This window comes from Rhea americana, unplaced genomic scaffold, assembly GCF_003343005.1.
Source record: "Rhea americana isolate MKP2758 unplaced genomic scaffold, rheAme1 scaffold_275, whole genome shotgun sequence".
Lineage (NCBI taxonomy): Eukaryota > Metazoa > Chordata > Aves > Rheiformes > Rheidae > Rhea > Rhea americana.
Window position 1 is genome coordinate 564,739 of NW_028186396.1, and position 26,546 is coordinate 591,284.

General features: G+C 35.1%; 1 protein-coding gene across 1 annotated transcript in view; it reads right to left on the reverse strand.

Annotated features, from left to right (window-relative positions):
* SYNE1 (spectrin repeat containing nuclear envelope protein 1) overlaps nucleotides 1–26,546 on the reverse strand; it is a 313,359-nt gene that overhangs the window by 177,451 nt on the left and 109,362 nt on the right. Inside the window, exons 28-44 of the mRNA XM_085308428.1 lie at nucleotides 25,777–25,953; nucleotides 24,276–24,416; nucleotides 23,049–23,209; nucleotides 20,179–20,329; nucleotides 16,647–16,874; nucleotides 16,015–16,113; nucleotides 14,067–14,254; nucleotides 13,829–13,952; nucleotides 12,676–12,842; nucleotides 11,110–11,263; nucleotides 10,185–10,813; nucleotides 9,330–9,509; nucleotides 6,998–7,148; nucleotides 5,052–5,210; nucleotides 4,076–4,258; nucleotides 2,121–2,222; nucleotides 148–351 (exon numbers count right to left, since the gene is read on the reverse strand). Of these exons, the coding sequence (XP_085164554.1) occupies nucleotides 148–351; nucleotides 2,121–2,222; nucleotides 4,076–4,258; nucleotides 5,052–5,210; nucleotides 6,998–7,148; nucleotides 9,330–9,509; nucleotides 10,185–10,813; nucleotides 11,110–11,263; nucleotides 12,676–12,842; nucleotides 13,829–13,952; nucleotides 14,067–14,254; nucleotides 16,015–16,113; nucleotides 16,647–16,874; nucleotides 20,179–20,329; nucleotides 23,049–23,209; nucleotides 24,276–24,416; nucleotides 25,777–25,953 (3,198 nt within the window). The remainder of the gene's footprint in view (nucleotides 1–147; nucleotides 352–2,120; nucleotides 2,223–4,075; nucleotides 4,259–5,051; nucleotides 5,211–6,997; nucleotides 7,149–9,329; nucleotides 9,510–10,184; nucleotides 10,814–11,109; nucleotides 11,264–12,675; nucleotides 12,843–13,828; nucleotides 13,953–14,066; nucleotides 14,255–16,014; nucleotides 16,114–16,646; nucleotides 16,875–20,178; nucleotides 20,330–23,048; nucleotides 23,210–24,275; nucleotides 24,417–25,776; nucleotides 25,954–26,546) is intronic.

Genomic DNA, 26,546 nt, shown 5'->3' on the forward strand with positions numbered 1-26,546 from the left:
ATTTTCTCATATTTTTTCTCATCAAATGAAAATTAACATGAAATACCATATTTAATTGTTGTTATATCTAATTAGTAAAAACTCTGATAAAAAAGAAAGAGAGATCACTACATAATAAACAGTACATTCATCTTCTTCTGCACTGACCTTCACTTTATTTAGAGCTTCAGGGTTCAGGTTACGTGCACAGCTTAACAGTGTCTCTTCCACTGTTGTCAACCAGTCTGCCATCTGATCAATAAGCTTCTGTAACTGTATCTTCTGAGTATTGAAATCTTTTAGTGTCTCTTCTGCGGTCTCTGACATTTCTTTGGCATGTTCCAACTTTTGCCTCAAATCTGATTCTATGAACTAAAAGTAAAATATAATTATAAGCTGTTAAAATGAAACATTTTTCATGGTAACAAGAGAACTAAAAGTTTTTGGAAAAAATGGAAAGCAGGAAAGTGACACAATAATTTTGCTCTCTTTACATCCATAACTAAACACTTACATAAATAAAAAATGGCAGCCATTCAGAATCAAAGCTTAGCTCTATGGAAACCTAAAGAAGGGATATTAACTTCCAAAAAGCCAGACTGCAAACTGATGTGTTATTATCCACCTCTGAGAAATAAAGAGCTGACCTCTTTCTTTTACAACACATTCCATACATATACAATGACCTAAATACAACTAACTCTATAAAAAGAAAGATGAGTTCGTAAGCCTTAAAGTGTGGAGGCTTAAAGAATTTGTATGTAAGGCTGATTAAAATCAAAGACACAAAAAATCAAAACACAAAAACACTAGAATATTATCCCTTAGTCTGTTTAAACTCAGCTATATGTGTAATTATAATAGATGTTTGCTGTGTACATTTTACTAATGAAAAGTAGATCATATCACTCATGATAGGATAATATCTATAAATGAGCAATTGCTAAGACTTCTATTAAGGAATTCATCTCATTTTGTTTTCCGGATGTGACCTGATCATACTGTAATTTACTTAAATATACTCAGCATTTGAATGTGCTCAATTAACGTGTGGATTTATGTTTTAGTTGGGAGTTTTGTTCTTAAATTTACATTTTACATTTATACATTAACTACAGTTATTTTATTGTAACTATGATGTAATTTTTTGTATTTATCACACTCAGTAGTTGAAAAAGGCTGTGTGTTGGTTAATAGCTATATATTGCAAAATAGCATACTCTAAGTTTTGTTCTATAAATAGACAGATACCAAGTTGTGAAAAAAATGTGAAACTTGAAGCTTCTGAACCTCTCATGTAAAAGAAACAACCTAGGGAGAATATAGGCAACAGCACATCTCTTTACTATAGGGTTCTTGGGTTGTACTTTGTGATATCATTCCCTAAAATATCTTAATTGCTAATTTAGGCTTATGTTTGTGGCCATGGCATAATCTTGAAAAGGTCTGAGTGTTAGACTATGTTCAGCTAAAATATGATGAATGTTTTGAAAGAAATATCTATCGAGATACTTCCCTGCTTGTGGAAATCCCACAAGCCAGCTTTTAAAACTTCTGATACATTGAAATTTGATAATCTCACATAATCATTTTCCATTTGAAATCAAATATCCAAGAAATCATATTTTCATGTGCTCTATTCTCATATATTCTTTTGCCCTAAAACTTAAAAAATAAGGATCTAGCCAGTAATAAAAGTTCAGTAGGTCAAAGTTCCTGTTTTTTCCCTTTCTTTCTTCTTTTAGTAACAGTTGGTTCTGGGCACTAATTCCAATCTGCTAAAGAATACTTTTATTCCACTACCTAATGCATTATAAACCTTTCAAAGAGGCAAACTTTGTATATACCCATGTATGACAGGGCTTAATGCTGTGCAGTGTTGAAAATACCTGAATTATACCTGATCAGCTACCCTGTAAATTATTTACAGTTGCAATTCTAATCTCCAATTATAACATCCTTATTTAGAAAAAGCAACAGTGAAAAAGAAATATGAATAAATAAATAATAAACAGTAACCATGATACATAATAGTGCCATATACATCTTCTTAAAAGATAAAGGCAGTACAGGAGAGACAAAGTACAGGAGTTTCTTCTTAGCCATTTGAATACAGACTGTGATGAACGTCTTTAGTTTACCTGAAGATCTGCAGGAGGCTCTTGACTGTGGGTCAGTTCTTTGAGATCTGAAATTTTAGAACTAAGCTGCTCCAATTTCAGTTCCTTGTCCTTAACTTCAGACTGTAAAACAAATGTAGTCAAAAAATTTCATATCAAACAACAAAAAGGCTTTAGAGCTTCAGATGGATGCTTCATCAAATGGAAAAAAAAGAAAGAAAATTGGTAAAAAAAAGTTTAGCAAGTAAAGGCAAACACAGTTCTATTAGCTTTCTTCTCTAAAATCTGCCATCTCCTTTTCTTTAGTAGATTGAATTCAGAGATTTTTTCCTCTCCATTAAAACAAACACACACATTTTAGCATTTAAAATGCTTTAACAGCTTCAGTTTCTTAAAAGTGGCTGAATAAAAATGAGAATGTCATTGTTTATTTGACTGGAAAAAATCTACTGTGGTTGTTAGGTTCCACTTGATGGAACGCAGAGTATAATACATGTCTCTGGTTTTTATTACAAGGAAGTGAGCTCTTGGAAAAAATTAGACATAGAACTTTTATGCTCAAAAGAGAATTAAAATATAAATGCTGCCATGCACTGATGTATCAGGATCTTGCATTTATTCTGAATATACAGATCTAAGTTACAAAGAATTATTTTATTTACTAAAGTAATAATAGCAACAAGAAAGAGAAAATCATAATTTGTATATTATAATTTTGAAGTATTAGACAAATAATTAGTATGAGTGTCTAAGTTATTACCCAGATTTCATTTTCTAGAAAATTCAAACAGGTCACTGATTAAAATATTGGATCAAAGATTTAAGGAAAAAATTACTGCATTCAGCTTCTCACCTGCCGTGGTACAAGTTCAGGTTCAGAGTATCCTCAGGAGTCGCTTTGTATTAGAGGGATATAACATGGGTTGACAAGGGGAAAGGGAAAACTGTTCTAGCCCATGTAAAAGGTACTGAATAATCCTTTTCATGCTCGTTTATTTCTGATTGCTGAAATRGCAGGACCCTTATGCCAGTAAACAGGCTTTCCTATTGCCTTTGTAAAAAGACAGTGGAAAAAAATTACGATGGACTATGCGTTTTGTGACTGCAAATGTATGCGCAGTCCTCATGCCCTCTGCTGTTCTGGCCCTCCTCTAAATCAGGCACACCAGTGGTTCCGGCACTGGCTGCTCTTATCTCAGATCAGCTTTAATACTGATTAATTTAGGTGGTCTCACTGCTCTAGTAAACAGAATAATATTAAATAAAGTTTTATCCTCAGCAAAAACCTGCTTTAGCACCATTTCATATTTCATTGCATTGCTTATATATGTTCACTATGTATATTCTTAAGGGCATTATTAATTTCAAATTCAGTAGAGTAGGAGTCATTCTGCAGTTGATCTGCTGTATATTTTAAGCCAGTGGTGGCAGAATGCTTTCTGAGTACTGGCTATATTTCTGAAGTAATTTAACACTATTCAGAGTGGAAAGACATAATTTTAGTGAAACCGTTATAATCCAACATTAAAATCTGCCCTTCAATCCACTATGCTTTTTTTATTGTACTATCTGAACTATTCAACCTCTAAGAAAAGATTTTTAAAAACTCCTATTTTTTTGCTTAACCTCAGCTGAAGTTGTCAAAAATTATCATCAATTTCTTTTGCAAAAGAGTTTGGTCTAATGCTTTTTATAATTTTGTTCTTATAAGACCATGGTTTCACGTATTGCTAAAGCCAAAATAATTATGGGACTCAGATTTAGTAAGAGGTATACTGCTTTTGTTTCTRTTAGAAGAAGCCAAATTCAAAAAAACTCTGGAGTTCTGTCAACCAGCCCACAAGGTAGTGATACTGTTGACTGAGCAGAAGACATAGTGATCTACAACAACACTGCCTTATATATGTGGCTGTTACCAGCTGAGAATTTGGCCCAGAAGATACTGACATTTTTATCACTAATTTTCAGGTAAGTACCTGGAACTCTTTCAGGATGACCTCCATTCTCTGACTATTGCTCAGGTTGCTGATGTATTCATTCAGTTCAGAAACGCATTTATTACACCATCCTTCCATTTCATCTCTGATTTTCAGTATGTCATCCCACAGAGACACACTTAGACTCAACCGGTCTATGTTGTCTTCAATCCTTTCTGACACCTTTTAAAAATGGAGAACATATCCACACCATTCAGAAATGATGTTCAGATTTCTTTATTTTGACGTCAATTTTAAGACAGAATTAGAAATTCTAGCATTAGTGAACCTAGGCAAAATAATTTTCCTCTTAGAAATATGTGTAAGTTCAAAGCAATAATACAATTTTTACTTAGTTTCCTATATCATAAAAATAATAAAAATCATATGTGACAATTTCTAAGTCTTTTGACTGGCAAAGAGTTTTATGTCCAAATAAACTTTACTTTTAAAAGTAGTTATATTTGTCTTTATTAAGACAAATGTCTTATATTCTTATAAAAGAATTGCTAATAAAGCTGTATAAATATGAAAACTTAAAATATTAGCTTTTGTATCATGTTTCTCTGCTATAATACTGTCTTTCTCAATATATTCACATCTTATTAAGATCTTTTCAATTTTCAATCTTTTTAACTTAATATAATCTACTGTCTAATTTTTTCAGTCCAATTTAAGTTACTGAATCAATACTGATGTACACTAGGTGGGAATCCAATCCAAATTTATATTCAGAAGCATGCACTGAGCTACTTTATACCGGTTACATTCATACATTGTTTGTTATAAGACATCTTTACAAATCTTGCAAATGAATGCATACAATATATGCCAAATCCCTATGAATATCCTTCCAAGATATATTTCAAAGTAAACTTTAGTAAACAATTGCACTTCAAGCTCTTAAGAAAATACTAATACTGCAATGTTTGCCATCTTAAAAAATGTATTCAGTGTATAAACATCAGGTTCTTACATCAAGCCACTTGTCCACTGTACAATTCATATCTGTCTTCACTGCAGTGGGGTCACAGTTACGAACTCTTTTCAATTCTGCTAGCAAATGTTTTCCTTTATTGGTGAAAATATCCAGGTCTTTTTGTTTATCACTCAGATCCTTCTTGGCAGCTTCATGCTGTGAACATAAATATTTGTTTGTTTAATGAAGCCTTGAAGAAAGGAAGAAAGAAAAATCCAGTTCTCCAGTAACCCATGTCTAGGCCCATGGTATATGGAACGCATTTGATAAGCCTCAGTCAGTACGCCATCTAACATTTAACTATATCATAAAGCACAGAAAAATGTGGAAGGTTTTCTCACGAGTGTACTAAAAACTTAAGACATTTTCATAATTAAAGCATACAAGTGGGAACAATAAATTCTAGATTTTTCCCACTTGGTAACAAGCTATCTATGGGACTTCAGGCAAGTAATTTAAATTCTTTTTTTATTCTTCAGATACCCTATCTCTAAAATTGAATAACAACAACACATTACTAACTAATTACTATATAAAACCACTTCTTGCATTACAGCAAGGTAAGCAGAAGGTGTTGCTAACCTGTCGCTGCTGGATACCCTGGAAGACAAAGTACAAATGTGTTCAAAAAGTAATTAAACAAAATCATGGAAGATAATTCCCTGAGGACTATCAAATTCACAATTGCAGGCTAAGGGAAATCTTTAAAAATATATTGCTGGAAGATGTGACAATATACTGAGGAAGGAACACAATAAACATCTCTTTCCCTTAGCAAGTCACAGATCACAGAACTTAGCAAGTTATAGATCAGCATTAGAGATAAGCTGCTAGTCTGGATCCAGTATGGCCAATTTTATGTTATTATGGTACACTGTTAGGAATTGGGCAAAATATCTGTTGTGCTGCAGCTCCTTCAGGTCCAACTATAGCCATTGTTGAGGTAGTAGGGCATTTTTTCACAAGCCAAGGCTCACATTGAAGAAATAAGTTATATGGAAGTTATACTCACTTCTTTATAACACTGACAATGCAACTCTCTGGGCTAAAATTAATCTATACTCTGTTCCCCTCTTAACTTGATGAATACTTGCCATGTAGTTCCAGTTAAAATGTCTATTAAAAAGAACCTAAAAATATGCATACTTTGGAACGATGGTTATACAGTTCTGACTGCTGAATCTTTAATGAAGAGCTCAATAGACTTCCAAATGAACTTATCCTCTAAATGAATGGAAAGAATTTAACTCAGAACTTTTTTTTTAGGCTGGTGGTTTAAGAATAACTTGGGCTGATACAATTTGGAATGTTAAAAATATAATTCAGTGAAATGAATGGAATATAGAGATCCAACTTCCTTATTTCTTCTCAATGGCCAGTATCAACACTGTATCCCTTTGAACAAAGTAGTCTTAGGCAAAACGAAAGATATAAAAATGTGCTAAACTTCAGAAAAAGAGTCAAATTTGTGTTTGAGGAGATAGCAATGCTTTTTTCTTCCTGTGACAGAGAATAATATTCCAGTGTCAGCTTTTTCATTCATTGGCTTTTATCCATTCCAAAAATTATCCAATATGGAAAACCATTGGAGTATGTTCACCGGAAATATCTTCTCATACTGTGATGGGAATATATTTTTCCATGTATTTTATATAAAAAGTAGCTATAGCATAGCTTCCATATAAATTAAAAATTTACATTTTTAGATGTTAAAATATACTTTAAAATAGCAGCAATCAAATACACATTAATGGATCTCACCAAAAGGCAGAAAGGACTATATTCTTTCCTTTTTAACAGAATCAGTAAGATTTAAATTCTGAGTGTCAGCTCGACAAGATGTGACAGTAACTTTAAAGAACTTTAAACATAGCTCAGAGGCCACTTTTCAAACAGAAGACAAAGATCAGTTAAGCCCCTCAAATGAAAATACTTTTAATTACCTTTGATAAAGTTCGCCTGACGTCTTCACGATCCTTCCAAATGGATTTGATCACAGAAGTACTGTCAGCACTGTCTATGACTTTTGTTACCATCGACTTCAAACTCTGATATTCCTTCATTAGATCGATAAGAACACAGCACTGGTCCTTTCTGAAAYGGGAAAGAGCTGTGTCAGACAGCACTGCCCACTATATCGTTGCTGAAGCAAGAGAATGTGATATAGCAATTCATCCTGGGGGTGCAAGTAGAAATCAGGATGAAGTGCTAAGTATGTTTTGGCCAGCCAAGGAAATATTATTTTGAGCTTTCACAAGTCACTTGAAGTCCACAGATTACAAAGCACCTCACCAAGGAAAATACATGAATCCCCATCTCATATACAGCAAATCCCAAACAAGGTGACTTGAACAAAAGAAACACTGCAACTTGAACGCAACCTTCTCACTTCCTAAGTCTAGCATCTTACTGACTGGAAACCACAGTGTAATGATTTTGGCTTTTGTAGCTCATTCATTTCACCTGTTTCTTTAATGCAGAGAATTAGGAAATTTTGGGGATAGAAAGGACCAGAAGTAAAGACTAATGCAGTGCAACATACATCTGACTATTTCATCTTCCAATTATCAAATATGTTTTGGGGTTTATATGTTTTATATTTAACTCATCTGTCATTCTAGTGAAAACAGAATAACCTGCTGCCAGAAACAAATCTATTTTTTCTTCTTCTTTACAAAAGCCTATACCTGTTCAGACAATGGACAGAAGAAAAAAACACATTAGATTCATGGTCTTTCTTCTGGAAAGACAGAGCAAAGAGTTAATACTCTAGTTATGTTTAGTTAARGAATAGTGTTTGTCAATGAAAGGAATTAGGGAAACATGGCATTGATAAGAAAGAGAGGCAATCACTTTAGAACCTGGCTCTTTCGTGAATGCTCCGAAGAGCTCGTCAAAATAATCAGGTACAGAAAGGTTTGAAAGTATGGGAGAGAGAAAACATCTTAAAATACGTAATTAAGATATGTTATTAAATTAACATTTATACAAACAGTAACATGCTTATTTTAGAAATGAATCACAAGGTACATGAGTATCTTTCAGTTTTACATACAAAATGGCACTTACTGTCCCAATATGTGACAGTCTAACAACACAGTTACCCTTACAACACATCTATAGATAGTGCAAGTATTTTAATACAAGGCATTCTTCACTTCCAGGCATCTATGTCAAAAGTTACTTGTTTTACTATTACTAAAGACTTCTTGATGTAAGAAAAATGGCTTGTGGCAACATGAACCCCAAATTAGCAGCAGTGCTGAAGAAAATTGAGTGATGGAGATTCTCAAACAAAACTATCCTCTTCTACTCATTCCAGATTCATACATCTCATCAACATACCTGAAAAAACTAGACGACTTCAACTGAAAACACCAGAAATGTAATACACATGGTTGTGCAGAGATTTACAGGAGGGAATGCATATATGGTTAAGTGGAAATATGTTAATAAATATCTGGATGATCTCGATCAAAATAAAAATGATAATAGTATAYTATAAGCCAAAGGAATGTTTTTGAGCACAAATAATTTTTTCAACTATTATTCCAGTACGTCAGCCTAACAGTTACATGAGGATGATGAAATTGCACATGTAGTTACGTAAGGCATGCCAGACTTTCAACTGTTTTGCTTCTGCACTTAGATAAATTACGTATAATGAGGATGTTGTAGTTCTGAATGGATGGGGCACTTATTTTACCACAGAAAAGCATGAAAATTAAAAGGCAGTTAAGACCAAGAAAAGATTAAGAAGAAAGCTTGCATCTCTGATATATAAAACTATCTCGTATCATTGATTATACTCTAATGACTTAGGAGCCTGGTCCCTTGGGTAGTTAAAAAACTTACATCCAGGAATCCAGGAATAACTTCAGATCATTGATTTTTGGAAATATATAAACAGTACAGAAAGAAAATGCATGCTAGAAGTAAAGTACATTCTAGATAGAGTGATGGTGTAAACTTCAAGGAAGTCACTTACCTTTCRGGGAAATAAACAACAGCACACAAGTAAAAGCCCAGTATAGGTACAATTACTGTCTTGAGGACCTATCTTTGGCTTTACTAATAATGTAATTGCAACCTGTACAAATATCCTGGTTTATAATGTCTTTCATGCTTTAACTCAGTATTTAACACGTAGACTCTAGTTTTTATTGGGAAGCCATAACATATGGGAAGAAAGTGATTAAACTCAAATAACAAGCTCTCTTTCCCTTACTAAAAGAAGAACACACTCCTCTCATTTAAAATATAAAATCTACTTACTTTTCATGTATAGCTTTTTTGGTATCCTCCCACAGAGATTCTAAGGAATTTATCTCTTTGTCAATCTCAGGAGAAAGTGTTACATCTTTTTGGGCTATTTGTTTTGCTTTGTCCGTGAGCCACTGGAGTTCATGCTGGTGAGAATTCAATTCCTCATCTAACTGGTTAAAGATCCTTAATCTGCAAGTTAAAATGCAGGTCACAAATTTACATAGCTTCACTTTTACGAAAGAGAGAAAAGGAGTAAGTAAGAAGAGTTACTTATGGAGTTACAAGGCAAAAGTTCCTTTYTTTTAATGTTTCCTAGAATACCTCTTGAAAACAAAGTGTTACCTGGAATTTTTCTGCTACAACAAGCCTTAGAATGTAGTTTCTTCCGATACATATACAACTATTATATAGATGATACACATTTACCTTCACCTGACACCGTGACTTGGAAACATACTCAAATATTTAGTTTAATAATTTATTACAGTATGTATTTTCAAATCCTACTAGCACATGTACAATCTTCAATTCCGTAAGAGTAGAGACAGCTATGTTGTATCTGATTTCTAATAACTGTTTGGAGCTTGGATTTATTTGGACAAAATAATTCCCAGTGATGAAGTTTTCAATATCTGTTCTTTCAGTGTAAAAAAATTGAGGGATAGGCTAACTGTTCTGCTCACGTTCTTTCTCCATCCAGACAGCTCACTTAAGATATRTGGTTAAATAAGTATAAGCCTTGCAAAATGCCAATAAATAAGGAACTCAGGAATGAATCTTACACATGCCTCCAGCTCATCAAAATATCTATAGAATGCAAGCAAATGAAGAAGCACCAATCTCAAACATTAATTTTGTTTTTACCTTTGCTGGAGAGCTTGCAGTGTTGCCTCTTTCAGACCTTCCTTGTCAGCCTTTTCCTCAGTATCTTCAATACTCTTCAGCAGCTGTTCCTTACGTTCCACAAAAGATCTTCTCAGGGCTCCGAGAGCYTCTGCCTCACTCTGCTTGGTTCCCAGCAGGTTTTGAACTGCCTCCAGTTCTAAGCACAGATTATCAACCACAGCCCTGCAGGAGGTCCTCTGCTCAGAAATGCCATGTTTTAGATGATACTGAGCCTTAGTAAGGGAACCATCCAAACTGATGGCAACAGACTCTAGCTTGTTAAGATCTTGAATAACATCACGCAGTTCTTTCTCTAGTAATTCAGATTTAGCTTTATCCATATTTCCTGTTTTCTCCACTGTCTGCCTCAGCTGGTGGAGCACACTTGATGCAGCACTGTGGAGCTCCAGGAATACCTGTAGCTGCTCCAGAGCTGCTTGTCTCTGGCTAGTTATTTGACTTGCCTCCTGGAAGATCTGAAAGCAATCTTCAGTCTTTCCCTGCAATGCCTGGTGGTCCTCTGGGCAGCTGAAACAACACAGTTTTGCTACATGTTCCTTCAGACTTTGAAGCTGCTGTTTTTTATTTTCAACTTCCTTTAAGTGGTTCTGTGGGAAAGAAAGAAAATAGGTGGGGTGTTTTTTTTTTCGTTTTTTTTTCCCAGTCAGAAGTTCAGAGAACACTTTAGTACTAAGCTTACCAGTGCAACAAGTACTACTAACAATAGGTTTCTAATAAAAACAGTTCAACATTACAATTTGCTTCAATCCAACCCAATAACAGAACTGTGCATGTGGTTACAGCAGAGTAACATTTTTCAAGCACAAGTCATGCTAGCTTTAGATGAATTTTTAGCTGAACACACTATACGATCTATCTTAGATATTTATGTTCAGAAGTTTACCTTGTTGTGAGATACAGCTAGCTGTCGATCAGCTGTGTTTATTTCCGAAGTGGTTTGTAGTTCAGCAAGGAACTGTTTAATCCAGTCTGAAAAACTGAGCAGTAGCTCATCAAACTGCCCATGTTCAGCAACAAGAGATTGAAGGAAACTGATCCTATAGGATGTTAGATATAAACATTAATCACTTGATGTAAATTAATCACTTCCCAGAATCAAAACCACAGTTGACTAGACAGCAATACAATACTGTTTACAATATCTACAACACCGCATTTATGGTAAGAGTCTCACGAATGCAGATGAGAGTTGAGTAGCTGAGCATTCAATGTCCCATGAAGTAAGCGAGGGTTAAACGTTGAGCTGTACCGTGTTCAAAGTAACACAGCTTGGGAACGTATGCAGAGGAGTACTCARCACCTAGCAGAACTAACCTTTAGATGTGGATCTTGACAAGATCACCTGTTGCAAGATTTCCCTTATGGAATTATCTACATAATTATCAAGATGAAATTCTATGTTTAAGATTATTATATTGTAAAATAATTGTATTTATAAAACACCTATATCATGGACATGTCATATTCTTTCAGGTACCTTACAAATAATAAAATATATATGTTCATACTAAAGAGACTGAAATCTAAATCCACGACAATATACATTTTCAAAAAATGAGGTACTATCACTGACCCTAAGATGAGGCAACACTCAAACAACCAAGTATTTATAGCTGTTATGGCAAATTAGAGCTTCAGATTGGTTTAAAAGGACAACAGTGGGCCTTGCACACAGTAAAGAATATAACTGAAGAAATCAAGAGCAGACATTACAGATTTTGGAAGTAATTTTGGAAGTATTCATTTACAATCAATTTGAAATTTAAAAAAGTTGATGAAAACAGTACTTGTTTGACAAGAACAGTACAAGTTTTTTTGCTGGGTTTTTATGACAGGGTTACAAACTCATTGGTTCGYTTGACTGAAAGTACAGCAGATGAAAGGAACTAGTTGAACAGAATTCTTCCCTTAGCAGGCAGTTTCTGTTCATTGCATTTTTTGTAAGTTAACACTGCTATCTCGTGCTCTCTCCTACACATCAGGAATTCTCATCTTTAAAACGATCTCAAAAGACATTGTTTAYAAAACCAGATGCTGAGGATCCCAAATCCAGAGATGCAGAGAACTCATGAGTTTCATGACAGTACACTGCAGATTGGTCCAATGTTTAGTTGAAAATATCCAGTAACCTCCTGCTCACTGTTTCTAATCTTCCATCTTCATGGATATTTCAGTATCCAGGGTACAGATTGCTCCCTCATCAGACATTCCAACCATGCAACCTCAGAAAATGGATACATCAATTTATTTGGAGAAATGTAACTGGAGAAACATAGTCATCTCCATTGTTGCAATTTCCTGTCCCACATCTTTGAAAAGAAGTTTTCTATTTTTAAATCTTTATTTTCCAAATGGTCATACTAAAAAATCAAGTTTCAGGATTGGAATTCTTCATCTGAATACTGGTTACTATCATTAAATGCACAAAAATACATTCTGGAGCACAAACCTTTTATCAACAGCTTGTGGTAAAGTTTTCCACCTCTCATCCAGCTCTTCAAATTTTTCTTTAATTGCTTTTACACATTGGTTGGAAGCTGTTGGAAACAGTGACTCATTTAATTGTAAGAGGTCTGCATAGACTGAAGCATGGGACTCAATATCAGCTTTCAAATCCTGGGAAAACAACAGAATATATAGCCTTTAGATTAAAAATTGCGTCACGTTAGGCCAAATAACAATAATAAAATAGCGCGCTTTGAGATAAGGGAACGAGCACAGCCAAATCCTTAGAGGAGTACAGGTCCGTCCAAGTTACATGGAGGTGCACACTATCTCTCAAACAGCTAGATCTGCAGCCATAATTCAGTAAGGATTCATAAAAGACAGTTTTTTGCTCATGACAAAGCATGACCTTTCCATACAGCTCTACAATCTGCTGATAATGGCTAAAATTAAGACTGTTTTGCATCACATTTGATTCCAATTTAGCCACTCTCAACAGCATTAGAGTTATGAGAAAATGTCACAAATTCTGGCAGCCATAAGCCACCCCCCCTACACTAAAAAAAAAATTATTTTCCTCAGTATTATTTAAAAGTGAAATTATGGACTCACTGGCTTCATGAAGGATGTAAAAGAGGATATGTTTGCCTACTGCTTCATACTAATCTAAAAGTAAATGGCAAAAATTCCCCAGGAAGGAATATTTCAGAATAGGATAGAAGTTTTGTCTTTAAAAAAGCAATTGGGAAATCATTGTGAACATAAAACCCATGAATATTCTGCTGCCGATCGACTTTCCTTACCCGTGGAAGTAAGAAAGTAGCATTATCTGAAAAAGGCACTTCCCTAGAGGAAGCACCCTCTCAAAAGCAGACCAATGTCCTTCCTTGATAAGTAACAGCACATATACCAACATTCCTACTCCTGAAGAGGCATATGATATTTGCAAACAGCATTTTTCCTGTCATTTTTCCTACCTTTGATAAATAATATCAACAACAGTATAATATGTCCCTAGGACATGCCTGAAGTCTAGAACAAAGCAATCTACCAGGTTGATCAATTCCCTCTTTTAAAAGGTATGGGGGTGGGGGGGGAGAAAAAGAAAAAGAAAAGAACAAGAAATGTAGGGAGAATATCTTTCAGTTCAAACGTACCTGAACTGACTGCAGTTCACCTTCTAGTTTAACTCTGTCAGCAGAAACATATTGCTCTGAAGGYCTGGCTGCAGCTTCACATCCCTCTAACCAGGTCAGGAAGGCAGATAGTTCTTTYTCCTGCCTAACAAAATCACAACAYGGAGCATTATCAACTCAGGTTGTGCCCAGCCCTCCTCACAGACTGACTGCAGGAAGGTCTCAGTGCTTGTCGTAATAGAGCTGAGACTTTACTCACTTTTGCCACTGAGCTAGAAGAGTCTCTAATAACGTCTGTTTCTCTTTAGTATTTTCCAGCACCTTTTCATATTTCTGTTGTAACACTGTCACCTCCTCAGCAGCTTTTTCTTTGTTGGAGACCTTTCGGGCACAGGCTGAGAGAGAGGCCAGAGTATTGCTCAGTTTTTCCACATTATGACAAAGGTCCTGACGAACATGAAAAAGAACAACAAGCCACATACATAAATGAGAGCTACAACAACAACAGTGGTAGGCAAAACCRTACACTTCCACCCAAAGTAATGCCACATCTCCTAGATCATGGAGTCACTGCGCAGCAGGCAGTTCTCTCTCATCTCTCCTAGACGCAGAGACCCCAAACTTTTTGATTACCGCTAGCCTATAGTGGTGAAAGACTAAGGAAAAACCTGTTGGCAATGAAGGAATCAGATCTCTGAATGGGCATGTGACACCACAGGACCATGTTGGACCAAGTGACAAATTCCCTGATGTTTGTCTAGCAGTTGCTCTAATTTATCAGACAAATTAGCTACAAAATCTTATTCCAGTACATTAGGATGGCCACACCTGCATCCCATGTCATGATATGGGAAAGATATGGGAACTGTTACGGTCAGCTTGTGTCAACCTTAGCCAAATATCTTTTTTACGGAAATGGTATTTGATGTGGAATTGACTTGCTGTGTCCCATTTCTGAAGGGCTGGGGAAAATTTTTGTATAGAAATGAATGAAAAATAGTAAAATGAGTTAGAAAAACACAAAATGAAATAAATAGATTTAAGAGCAATAAAGTTCCAACTAACCATTTTACAATAATAACAACAGCAGTAATGGTTGTAATTATAGTAATCATGAAAGCAACGACATACAGTAGGAAATGTGAATTTCACAGCAACGAACTACYGATGTTTAAACTAAATAATAAAATATAATTTCACACTAAGACATGAAATCATTATGATCCTGTAGCCATGAAAATATTCAAGAACTCAGTATATTAATAATGTTTAAAAACCATAACAATAATGATTACATATGCTGTCTAAATAAATTATCCATAGGCAAAGTCTTTTTTCCTCAGCAAGTATCAAGCTTTTTTGAAGCTGAAGGGCCGCATCTTGTGTACAGCCTTTGCAAGTAGCTACCACTAAGTTCAGAAGAAATCATACGTACTTTTCTGCAAGAGTAATCTGACTAAAAGTCTGTATAACATTTTCTTAGAAATTAAGGTAATGTCTACGGWAGAAAGAATACATTACWCACTTGTAGAAAAAGACAAAAATACTACACCAAATACCCTCAGATTTGGGCTTTTTTTGTAGTCTGAACAATCAAATCCAATATTCRTTTCTTTTTAAAATGGACTGACCCAGACGTGCAAACATCCACAGACTTCCGGCATCACAGATAAAAACTGTCCACTGAAACCCTGCCCAGTGTGCACAGTGTCAGAGAAAGCATACTCCCAAGAAGATCCATTTCTTTTTTTAAATCACAGATTTCTCTCAAGCCCCAAGCTTCATAAAAATCCTCGGGAGGAACACTGTCTCACAGACATGTTTCTTATCTTTTATTTCGGATGATGCTTTAGATGCATGAAATGCAAAACAAGAACCTGGAACTTAATTCGTACTTCTATGCTCGCTCACCTTTTTCCCGCAGTGGGGTGAGGGGCCTCCACCCACTTAGGAAGCATCTGCCTCTTCCCCAGCTCAGCTAAACTGGATGTATTTTCCAGTCACTTCCGACGGCTCCACAGAGCCGCAGGCTGAGGGTGCCTCCGAGCGCGGCCCCGACCACGGGCTGACCGGCCGCGTGCTCCCCCTCGGGCTGCCCACCCCAGCCCGCCCCCGGCACCAGGCGCTCCCCGGCCAGCAGCGTATTCCCGTTCTCCTGTTTCTCACTCCCGCCGCGTATMGGCAGGGCTCCCAGGCCGGTGTCTCACCGTGTAATCCTGAAGGGCCGCGTACGTCCCCGCTGACGAGGCGCACGATGCCAGGGGCTCGGCCAGCTTAGCCTCAAACGCGGAAACTGCCGCCTGCACCTGTGAGGTGAAGACGAACCAGAGAGTCCAAAAAGGAACGTGAATACACGGACCATGTTTTAAACGATATTTGATAAGTATTTAGGGACAAGAGGGTTTTAAATCTTAACTTCTCGTAGTGCTGAAGTTAAAAGGTGCTGACAGCACTCTGCTCCTTGTGTCTGGTAAAACAGCAATATTCAAATTATTCCCACATAATATACTACATKCATCGATGAACAACCTGAGACTGAGATTGTAGTGTTTATAACAAGTCAGGATGTGGTTTACCATTGCAACATCCAGAAGACTCAGACAATATCATTTTTTTTCAGAGTCGGTATATTGATGTCTTCCTGACTGTCTCCTTTAAGAAGTCATTCAAACCACAGATTTAGCTATGAATGTTTTTAAGTTACCTTTTAAAGCCGTATATTCTACTCATATATTCTGGTTCACCTTATTAATATGATGTTTTATATTAAATTTTGGAATAAAAAAGAGCAATTCTATACATTGCTGTAAATAATCCATCGATATTTTGCATATTTTACCTGTTTGAGACTTTCTTCATATTTCTGCTGTGCTGAYGCATTCCCTGTGATCGTTCCTTCCAGCCTCTGTGCATGATCTTTTAGCTCTTCCCAGTACCTTTTGACCTGCATCAGTTTGGCTTTAATGTGTGCACATTCTCCAGAGGTAACAAACTGGGAAAAAGACTGGGCTTCCTCTTCTAGTTTGGGAATTCCATTTATTTTACCATATATTTCTTTATTAATAACCTAAAATGTAAAGTAATAGTAAATAATGAAGTACAATATGTTTTTAACTATCTTTATATTTAATAAATAATATTTAACTATCTTTATATTTTTTCATTGCTTACCCATGCTACTGATTTTTTAAATTAAAATAGTGACCAGTGACCATTCGAAATAACTGGTTGTAAAAGTCTTGCAACTGCCTGTGAGCTCCCTTTTTCTTCTTGAAATTAGCATTGTAAAAGTTTTGAAAACCAGTCTGCCCTAAAAATACCATCTAAGAAAATGAATTCAAAGAGGCTGACACGCACATTTTCATAAGCAGACAAAATGTTTGATATTTTAGCATCTCCTACTTCACAGTAAATTAATGAACAAAGTTCTTCAAGTGTTGAAGCAAATATAATTTAATCACCAAGATAAAAAAAGCATATAACTCAAAACAATGTTGTTAAGGAACTGTACCRTAACACCTGATTATATGTTTAGTAAGTTTTCAAGGGCTTACAAAATAAAACATGCCATGGATTGAAAAAAAATCTTAGCTGTTATTTTCCAACTCTAAGTTAAAATCCTTCAGTATCATAAATTAAATTAGATGCTGATGTAGATGAGCTTGCCCTCAGACAGAGGATTAAATAAAGAACCATGTAACAGCATAAAGAGGAATTCACCATGAAACAGTACTGACCATGGTCTACGATACTTCTCAGGTGTCTTCCATGTCAGTAAGTAAATGTGTAAAGACAAACTAGCACTAGGTTTAGATTTCTCCAACTGACAACAGCAGCTCTCTCCTATTTATCTATGCTTACTTTTATTGCAAATTTGAGGTAAGCCTGAGAGCTACATGCCAGACAAACTTCTGGTATATATAACTATTTATTCAGTAAACACCTTGGAAATGCTCTTTTTCTTCACTAGAGAATTATTTTCATTATTTCTGCTGATGTAGCATGTCAGTTGTCCTCTTCTGAAGAGCAGTGAAAAACATTCATTGGAGACAGAATTGAAAGGGGCAAGAGCTCTTCTCAGAGATGATGACGTTAAGATACATGCGTATATGACATCAACTGAAAACTTTCCTGAAAATATGCTCTCAAGTGCATCAAAACTGCTCATCTCCTGTTATAATTGTGATAAAAATGAAAGAGGATCTTACTTGGTATTACATAGCTCAGGAGTGGTTTGCTGCAACGTATAGAGTCTGGAATTAGAGAGTGACAGTACAAAAAAAAGGCTACTGCTATAAGCATTTATAGTTGCTCCTTATGCAATATATTCTGAATTAATTCAAATCATAAAGTATCTTTTTTTGCATGAGAATACAGTGCTGAGTAAAAATATTGGGTTTGCAGCCCTGAAGCTGAAATTAGCTAACAAGACAGCAGATAGAAATTAGGCAGCACTTGTTTACTCCCACGCTATTCTGTTAAATTCCCTCAGTTACATAAGAGAAGGTGGATAATTGAGGCCTTCAAACTTCTACTGAGGCTGCCACCAGTGGGTAACTACTTGTGATAACTGTCATTGTGTCCACCAGGAATTTCTGAAAAAAGTGTAGGTGAAATCTTGGCTTTGCTGAAGCCATACAGGTTTTGCAAATGTCAACAAAACCAGAATATTACTACTAGAATGKATGATAAGTATGTTCAGCTCACCCTGTTTTTTTTATTTGATCAGTAAAAGATGTTGAAAGATCTTTGTCTTCTTCTGCCTCATATTGTGGTAATCCTTACTAACATGATGTATTTGAAATCATGAATTAAGTATGCTGATTAGCATGATAAATAAACCCTTCAGAAAATCTACAATAGAACGTAACAAAACCTTCAAAATTAGGCCTAGAATGGTATCATTGAAGGAGACCTTTAGCTACATCCAGGAAATGGAGATTAAATGACTTGTTTCACATACCACAGCTCATATAGACTGTGCAATCACCTGAGTTACAACTATGTTCCCTAACCTTTGCCTGGAGGATTTGCTCTGCTTTGTTCACTGGGACATTCATGAAAATTATCTGTTGACCATTTTCTTCCTGTCATGACATTTAAACAAYGAAGAATCATGTTGGAATTTTCAGAAACTTACAATGCACAATGCAATGTAATAGCTACTACTAATCTTTGCACATAGAAAGGATTTGTATTTTCAGAGCATTGACGTGAWTGGACTAATAGGGCTTCATTAGCTCTACTTAGATAGAATAAAACTKTCTTTACCCTGTAATGCATTATTARTATCATTTGATGCATTTATTTTCTCAGCTGTCCTAAACACTGTAATCTCACTTAGTAATTAAAAAKTAAGGATACATGACAACGTATACCAGCAGAATAGATGCATATATATTATTTTGAAAGGAAACCGTAACTGGCGTAATGATGAAGCAAGAATTCAAGTATTGTTTTGTTCTTCAATAAAGAAATGAGGCAATTTTATTTATTTGGCATATGTAAGGTGTCTCTTGATAAGAACAGTTAATTAAGAACAGGAAAGTCTCTTGATAAGCTGTTTCAGTTACATGAAACAAATGCATTATGGGATCCTTTGGAAATATTTAGTGGCAGTCTGGTACACAACTCTAAGCAGCTGCACAGCTTTGCACTTTCTGAAGAGCAGGTAGGTCRTACTTTAAGAAAGCCACAACGAACACTGCACACTGAAAAACTCTGCCCCCTTGAAAACATGCAACTTCACAGAAGGACAATTTTCAGTTGCAGGAGGATGTAAAGTCAGCCCTTGAAATGGCATGTTTGGAGACAACGTGCATCTCGGATACCAATAAGGAACTAGAATATATACTCAGAATTTATGTGTAAATACAATAGCAATAAATGGCATGTGAGTTCGCAAACTACCGAGAACAACAGTTCCTTTATTATTTCAGAATAAAAGATACATAAACCAAGTTATAACTTTAGCTGGCAATATTAAAGTCACATTCTATATCCACYAGCTGATGTACATTTTTAATACAAAGGCTGTCTACACTTTGTATTTATGTAGCTGTTTCGTACATCAGTGGCGATTACTCAAAAAAGGAAGAGAATATAACGTAAATAATAAATTTTAATCATACACACACAGGYTTCATACATGTAAACTAAACACTGACAGAGAAGGCAGCCTACAAGTATTTTCCTTTAGCATATGCAGAACCTTACTGCTTGGCATCTTCGTGTACAAAGTGTGGCACCGTTACATCAGAGGGTTTCTGACACACGAATCAAATGTCTGTTCTTCCTTTCAGCTTCAAGTCTCTCTAGCATAAACACAAAGAAATGGGGGTTTGATGCTAAACATAATAAGAACCAATCACCTTGATTTGGCTGATCTGTATGTCCAAAGGAGATGTTGATGTTTCCAAAGTTTCCAGTTGTTTTTCYTTTTCAGCTATCCAGATGGACAGAGCTTCAAAATTATTGCCAAAATGATCCCACTTCTTTTTCACCATTTCCATGCTTTTAATACTAAAATTAACCAAATTAATTAGACAGAATAAACAGTTTAATATAATRAAGCTGCCTGTATTCTTGCTAAAATAAAAAAATACAACCTATGCAATCTATAGGAGGGTCATTTTAAAAACTCCTGATTTTTGAGGACCAAAACATGCACCCAGAGTTGAACTCACTTTTCTTTTAGACTGTTTGTGCACAATTAAATAAACCTTTAGTGGGAACACCTAGAGGAGAGTGAGAGTATAGTTTCACTTATAACCTCTGCACCAAGAATCTCACGGTAGCAGGAACAGAAAGGAAAAGTAATGAAAGTACCATTTATATGAAATAATATGGAATATGATTATATCAGGTACCTAAAAGAAGAGATATTTGAGTACATAGATGATAGTCATTTAGTTAATAGAACAGAATGATTAAACRAGTGTACTCTGGATATACATATAATCAGTAAAGCTTGACTACTTTTTTAAATTTGCTTTTTATAACAGTAGCAGTCTGCTAATCTTACAGGAAGTCTGTGTTTTCTATGGCAATGATTTCAYATCAAGCCAAAGAATCAACAACAGATATGACCCAACTCACTCAATATATTTACATTCTTTGAAACACACATTTTAGCTATGTTAAACAGAGAGAGACTGTGACCAACTCTTGAACATCCCGGACAGCAACAAAGYACTCTTTATCTTTGTCACAAATAACAACTCTAAGGTTCTTATAACATTTATATAAGGCCTAACAGAATTAACTTATGGTATACAAACTTCTGCTCCTTTCAAAGTAATGTAAAGAAGCCACTGGTAATGTGGGTCTTCATAGAGCTTACAAAACATGTATTTTCTGATTCATTGGTAATAAAATTTCCCCTGAAAATTCTGAATATTACAAAATTCCAAAATATATTTTACTTTTAAATATAGCCTTACAAATCATTTCATGTTAAAAAGWTTTTGTTTTTAATCTTGGTGTTCTTTTGTTTTTTCAATAAAGCTAGAGGAAGCTTTAAAGAAAAGATGTCATCTAAAATGTTAAAATTCACATCTTAATTTTTTTTCTTATTTTCAAAAAGAAAAATTAGCAATGTCAACAGCTATTCACTAATATGAGTATATACAAATTTATGTTTGGATTATTGTATTATTTGCAGGAAAACAAAATGCAAAAAGATTTCACTCAAATCTAGCAAAAGAAAAATACAGCTGGAAATCAGAATCAAGGGCCYAATTCAGAGGCAGAACAGCCCGAAATCATCTGCCTTTGTATCTGACTTCCTTACAGTTGTAAGAAAACTGCAGATTGTGAAGGACAGCTTGCTGTGCAGCTGATGGCAGAAAGCTGCTTAACTTTTTTTTAATCCCTTTCTGGTTTGTTGGCAAAGTACTTATTATATGTACTTGGGACAACTTCACGTTAAATTACTGGGTCAAGAGTTTTATTGATGATAGGAGTTACAGCATAACTTACACAGTGATCATATGCTCTACAGAGCCATTATTGAGAAAGTGAATATTCAATGATAGAAAGATGAACCTCTCGAATCAAGAAATTATACTAGCTTGCTCAAGAATATTGGGGAAAAATAATATATAAAGGAAAATAGCAAGTAAGATATGATASACCATTTGATTATGAATCACTGTAATACTTCATATTTTAGAAAGTAATATATTTAAAAAAATTAGACCACCAAACATGAATGTTACAGTTACTGCAGAAGCTAGTTATTCTCTATTTTACAATCGTCCTTTAACTCAGGGAGAAAAATGCATCAAATTAAAGTCAGAGTAGCCTGACAAAGGTCAATAGGGAAAAAAAAAACAGTAATGTTGGCATTGCCTTTGACTAGCATCTAGATAGAGGTTGTATCTGCTAAATCTTATAAGGGCAAATTCATCTATATAGGAACTCCGGTGYGACAAGACAGASYTGGCACATATCTCTGTGACTTGTGAGTCAAATTTAATATATTTATCTCAGACACACATATATATGTAYGTRTGTGTGCATGTAGGTATATATATAATACACACACGTGTGCATGTGTGTGTGTGTATACACAGACTATATATATATGTATAAAATGATAATGATGACAGCTTAAGTTCTCAATTGTGAAAAGGGATGAAATTTTTGTGAATACTGAAAGTTACAAATAACTGAAAGGATTTAACAGCAATTTTTTAGAGTTTGGATGACTTCCAATTTTTAAATGAAATTCGGCAAATGATACCTTTTCTTATTTGCAGCAGCAGAAATAGTTTTTGATATTGCCCATGAAAAAAGTCTGGGCATTCAGCTAAGATAAAGGCACTTCTTGACATTCCTATGGAGAAAGAGGAAATTTGTGAAAACAGAGGCGAACATAGTAAATGATCCATTTTCACATTTGCACTGAATTTTTTTTCTTTCTGAAAGATTAATTCCTCAAGAATAATCTTAATTATCATCCCTTCTTCACAAGATTTCAGCTGGACTTTAAGGATAAGAATTGTGATAGGTTATATGTGACTACAGTTGTTTTCTAAATGATGTATTAGCAAACAAAAGATTTTATTTGTACATATTACTCTTTTAACATATTTTGTATTATAATCTGGGTTACTATGCCACAGCAAGCTGAAAATGACGGAGCTGATGAGACAACACAAAATGTTGACAGGGGATTCTATAGATCTAGCACATTCTTATAGGGGGCAGGAAATACTACAACTTGTTAGGAACATACTCTTCTTCAAGAGTAACTTCCACTTTTTTCACTTCTTCTTGGATTATTCTTGCCTGCCGCTGAAGGGACTGCTTGTTCTTTGAACCAAGCTGTATCTCAGAAGAATTCTTCACCAAATTTTCAGCCTGTACTGCCATGGCTTCAGTCTGTTTAGACAGCTCCTGTAAGGATGCATGATATTAATATACGTGTATGCATTTTCATATAACAAGAGAAACATATCTCATTTATTCACATAAAAATAATTTTTCTCAATGTTTCTGGTGGGAAAAAGTATTATACTGGGTTATGTGTGTACTACATGTATGTTTTGAATATGAAAATACACAGAAGCAACCTCAGAAGAAAGCTATTTTCATGTTCCCGTTAAAAAATATACTCATTTGAGCAAACTAGCTCAAATAAAATTGAAACTATTTCTCTAAAAGATTTTAACCCTATCTTTGCAAAATTTATYCTACAGCTCTTCAACAAATCTACTAGTAAATGGTGGAGGATTATATGCTTTCGGTAACCATCTATATTTAATCTTGAGATAAAACCCTTTACATGGAAGACTTTGTAGTATCACATAACTTGAAATCTCACTTTGTTTAGCTATTATGTTATATTGAACATGATATACACATGCACCACAACAATGGACACTAAGAATAACCAAGATAGCTACTATTTACTAGATTCATCAGGGTTAAAAACAGCATGGAAAGCTCTACACTTATTGAGGAAAACCAAACACTTTTACTACTTCAATATTGGTAAAGAAAACGAACTGGGACAATTCTCTGGTATTAAAAGTAGTATGTTATGGGTAGTGTTCATACAGCAGAAGTGTCTCCTCCTTCAGCTCCTAAGGGCTAGAAGAGCACTAGCTATCACAGGTCATGCTAAAGAGCACATGATGGATGATGACATGACAGTGCTTGAGACTGTCTAGTTTATCAACAGAGAGGTGATCTTACTGACCATGAAACAGGAAGTCCTTAGAATCACATCACCCTCTATACAAGGGTTTCCGAGGCAGATTGGGGTAATTCTCATGATCTTTTCATAAAATAACCTTTTACCTYCAAACAGTTTATGCAGTTTCCACTCTGACAGAGACTTACCCAATTCGTAATGGCCTTAACAGGAAAACCATGCAATGAGTGAAGGCAACATGCTTACTACATGGTAATATGCAAGGTAGAATGATAACACAACTCCTGTATTTCACACAGTAAATACCTTTGTTTGATCCAGTTCTGTAGAGAGGCTCTCTAAACTGCTAAAATTTAAGATACGTTCAAGTGCAGAGCTTGCTTGATTAAGATATTTTACTACTGTTTCTTTGTCCCTTTCAAACTGTTCCCATTTATTTATTGTGACCTACAAAAAAAAAAAAAAAAAAAAAAAAAAAAAAAAAAAAAAAAAAAAGACAACAAGACAACAAGGGGGTGGAGAATTTCATTTTAAGTTACTAAAAAAGGCAAAAGGGAAGGATCTATATTATAAAATATAGACATTTCTCCTGAAATCCAGCCTACTCTGCATATGAAATTGCTATGAACTCAATAAAAGAAGTTTTTCTTTGAGTTTTCACTCCAGTTGTCATTGTATTGTGTAGAAAAGCACCGTTCTCTCTGGTGCAGGCAATATTTTAATCTTATGTTGGTACAGCCTAGAAAAGTCTGAAGTAATGACTGCAGATGGTTGTGCTTATGACTACAGGTATTCAACAATTCCTTAAAATGTATTCAAGTTCTTTTATTAAATAAATTACAGTAAAATGGTAGGAAAAAAATGATACACATAAGAATCGATTTTGGCAATGACAATTTAGGTTTTTTTGGCAATGTAGAATTTTGATTAATATATAGTATTTATTTACTATTCATCAGAATTTTGTCACCATAAAAAAAAAATATTTTCTTCGTTCTGAAGTAAAGCAAGGCCCAAGTTAAAAATTCATATAAGAGATTCTTCTTTAGAAAAAAAAATAGTTCTACCAAGAAACTCTTACAATAAAAAGTTATCTGATCATTTGTTTTTCAGATACTTTAACATGGGAAATAATTTTGATGACTTTAAACATTCAAGCAAAGTGGTGGACCTGCCCAACAGCTGGATTACCATTCTGCTTAGAGAAATGTAAAGGAGAACTCAGGTTCAGGTGCAAGAAGCTATAAATTATAATCCCAGTTCAGATAGTGAATTGTTATAAAAGCTAGGACAAGCCATGTAATTTTTCTGTGCCTTGGTTCTTCCTTCTCTATGGATAACAGTAGGTATTCCAAATAGTAGTTGTGAGGATTATATTAGCACAGTATCAAGTATTATTACTCTAATATCCAGCCTCAAAATTCTCACTAAAGGACAATGTCACCTCTAACAAAGTTAACTGTCCTCTAATTGTCCATGTAAAATTTAATTCACAGATGCCTTATTTGTAAAATCATATGTATTATATAAAAYATGTATCATATACGTAAAACATGTATTATGACTGAAAACTTGGGACTTGTAAACACTTCCAAACAGAACACTGGTCCTTTATTAATTAAAAGGTATCTAGCAGCTTCAATAAGCCTTGATGGGAGGTACTGATAATGAAAATACCAACTAACGTGATTCAGAGGGGGGAAAGTGAACTCCAATTTTTTTGTGTAAACTCTTTCTTCCTTACTAAAAAATGAAAAGAAAAAGGATAAAGCGTATTTTTTTTTAGTTCTAAATGCAAATGATCCACCTGTAATTGTTCTTCTCGTTTCTCCATTGTCTGCTGCATGTTCTCCAATGTTCCTTCCAGCTTCTGTAAATCTTCCTGCATGGCACTAGGCAGTCCACCTTCAAACTGCAATTGTTTAGCTTGGGAAATCTGCTGCTGTACATCTTCCCTCTTTGCACGGATTCTCTTTGCCCTTTGCTAGAAGGATTCATTCAATGGGAATGATATACAGTTATATGTTTCTTTTTAGCTCACTCAGGAAACTGGCACACAGGAACTGCTTTCTGCATTTGCAGGAATATGCAAAGGCAGTAACAAAGGGATAAACTGTAGGAAGTATTCTGGGGAATCTCATAAGCTTATAGAATAGATGACATGGGATCCAAAGGGTGAATGGACTCACAATGGCCATGGAACACAAATAGTATGGAGAGAGTTAAAATATGGCCATTCATCCAAAGCAATGTTTTAGACAACAGAAACCACAAGAATTGAGAAATTGCAAAAGTAATCACAAGTGTATGAACACATGAGCAGCACCCTGAAAGCACTGGGGTCTGCTCAGCACTCTTTGAGGCAACAGGTTGGAGCTTCAGATTGATCAAAATAYGCATTAGAGAGCACTAGGGGGATATCCAATCACATAACCTTTCCCTCAATGCATTCTGATTTGTAGTGCTATCAGAACTCCTGAGACTATACCGCCTGTCCTTTCTTACCCATTGCCTGACCCATTGCCAGTCTTGCTAGATAAGTTGATAGTTGCCTGGTCAATTCTACTGTAGTTAACC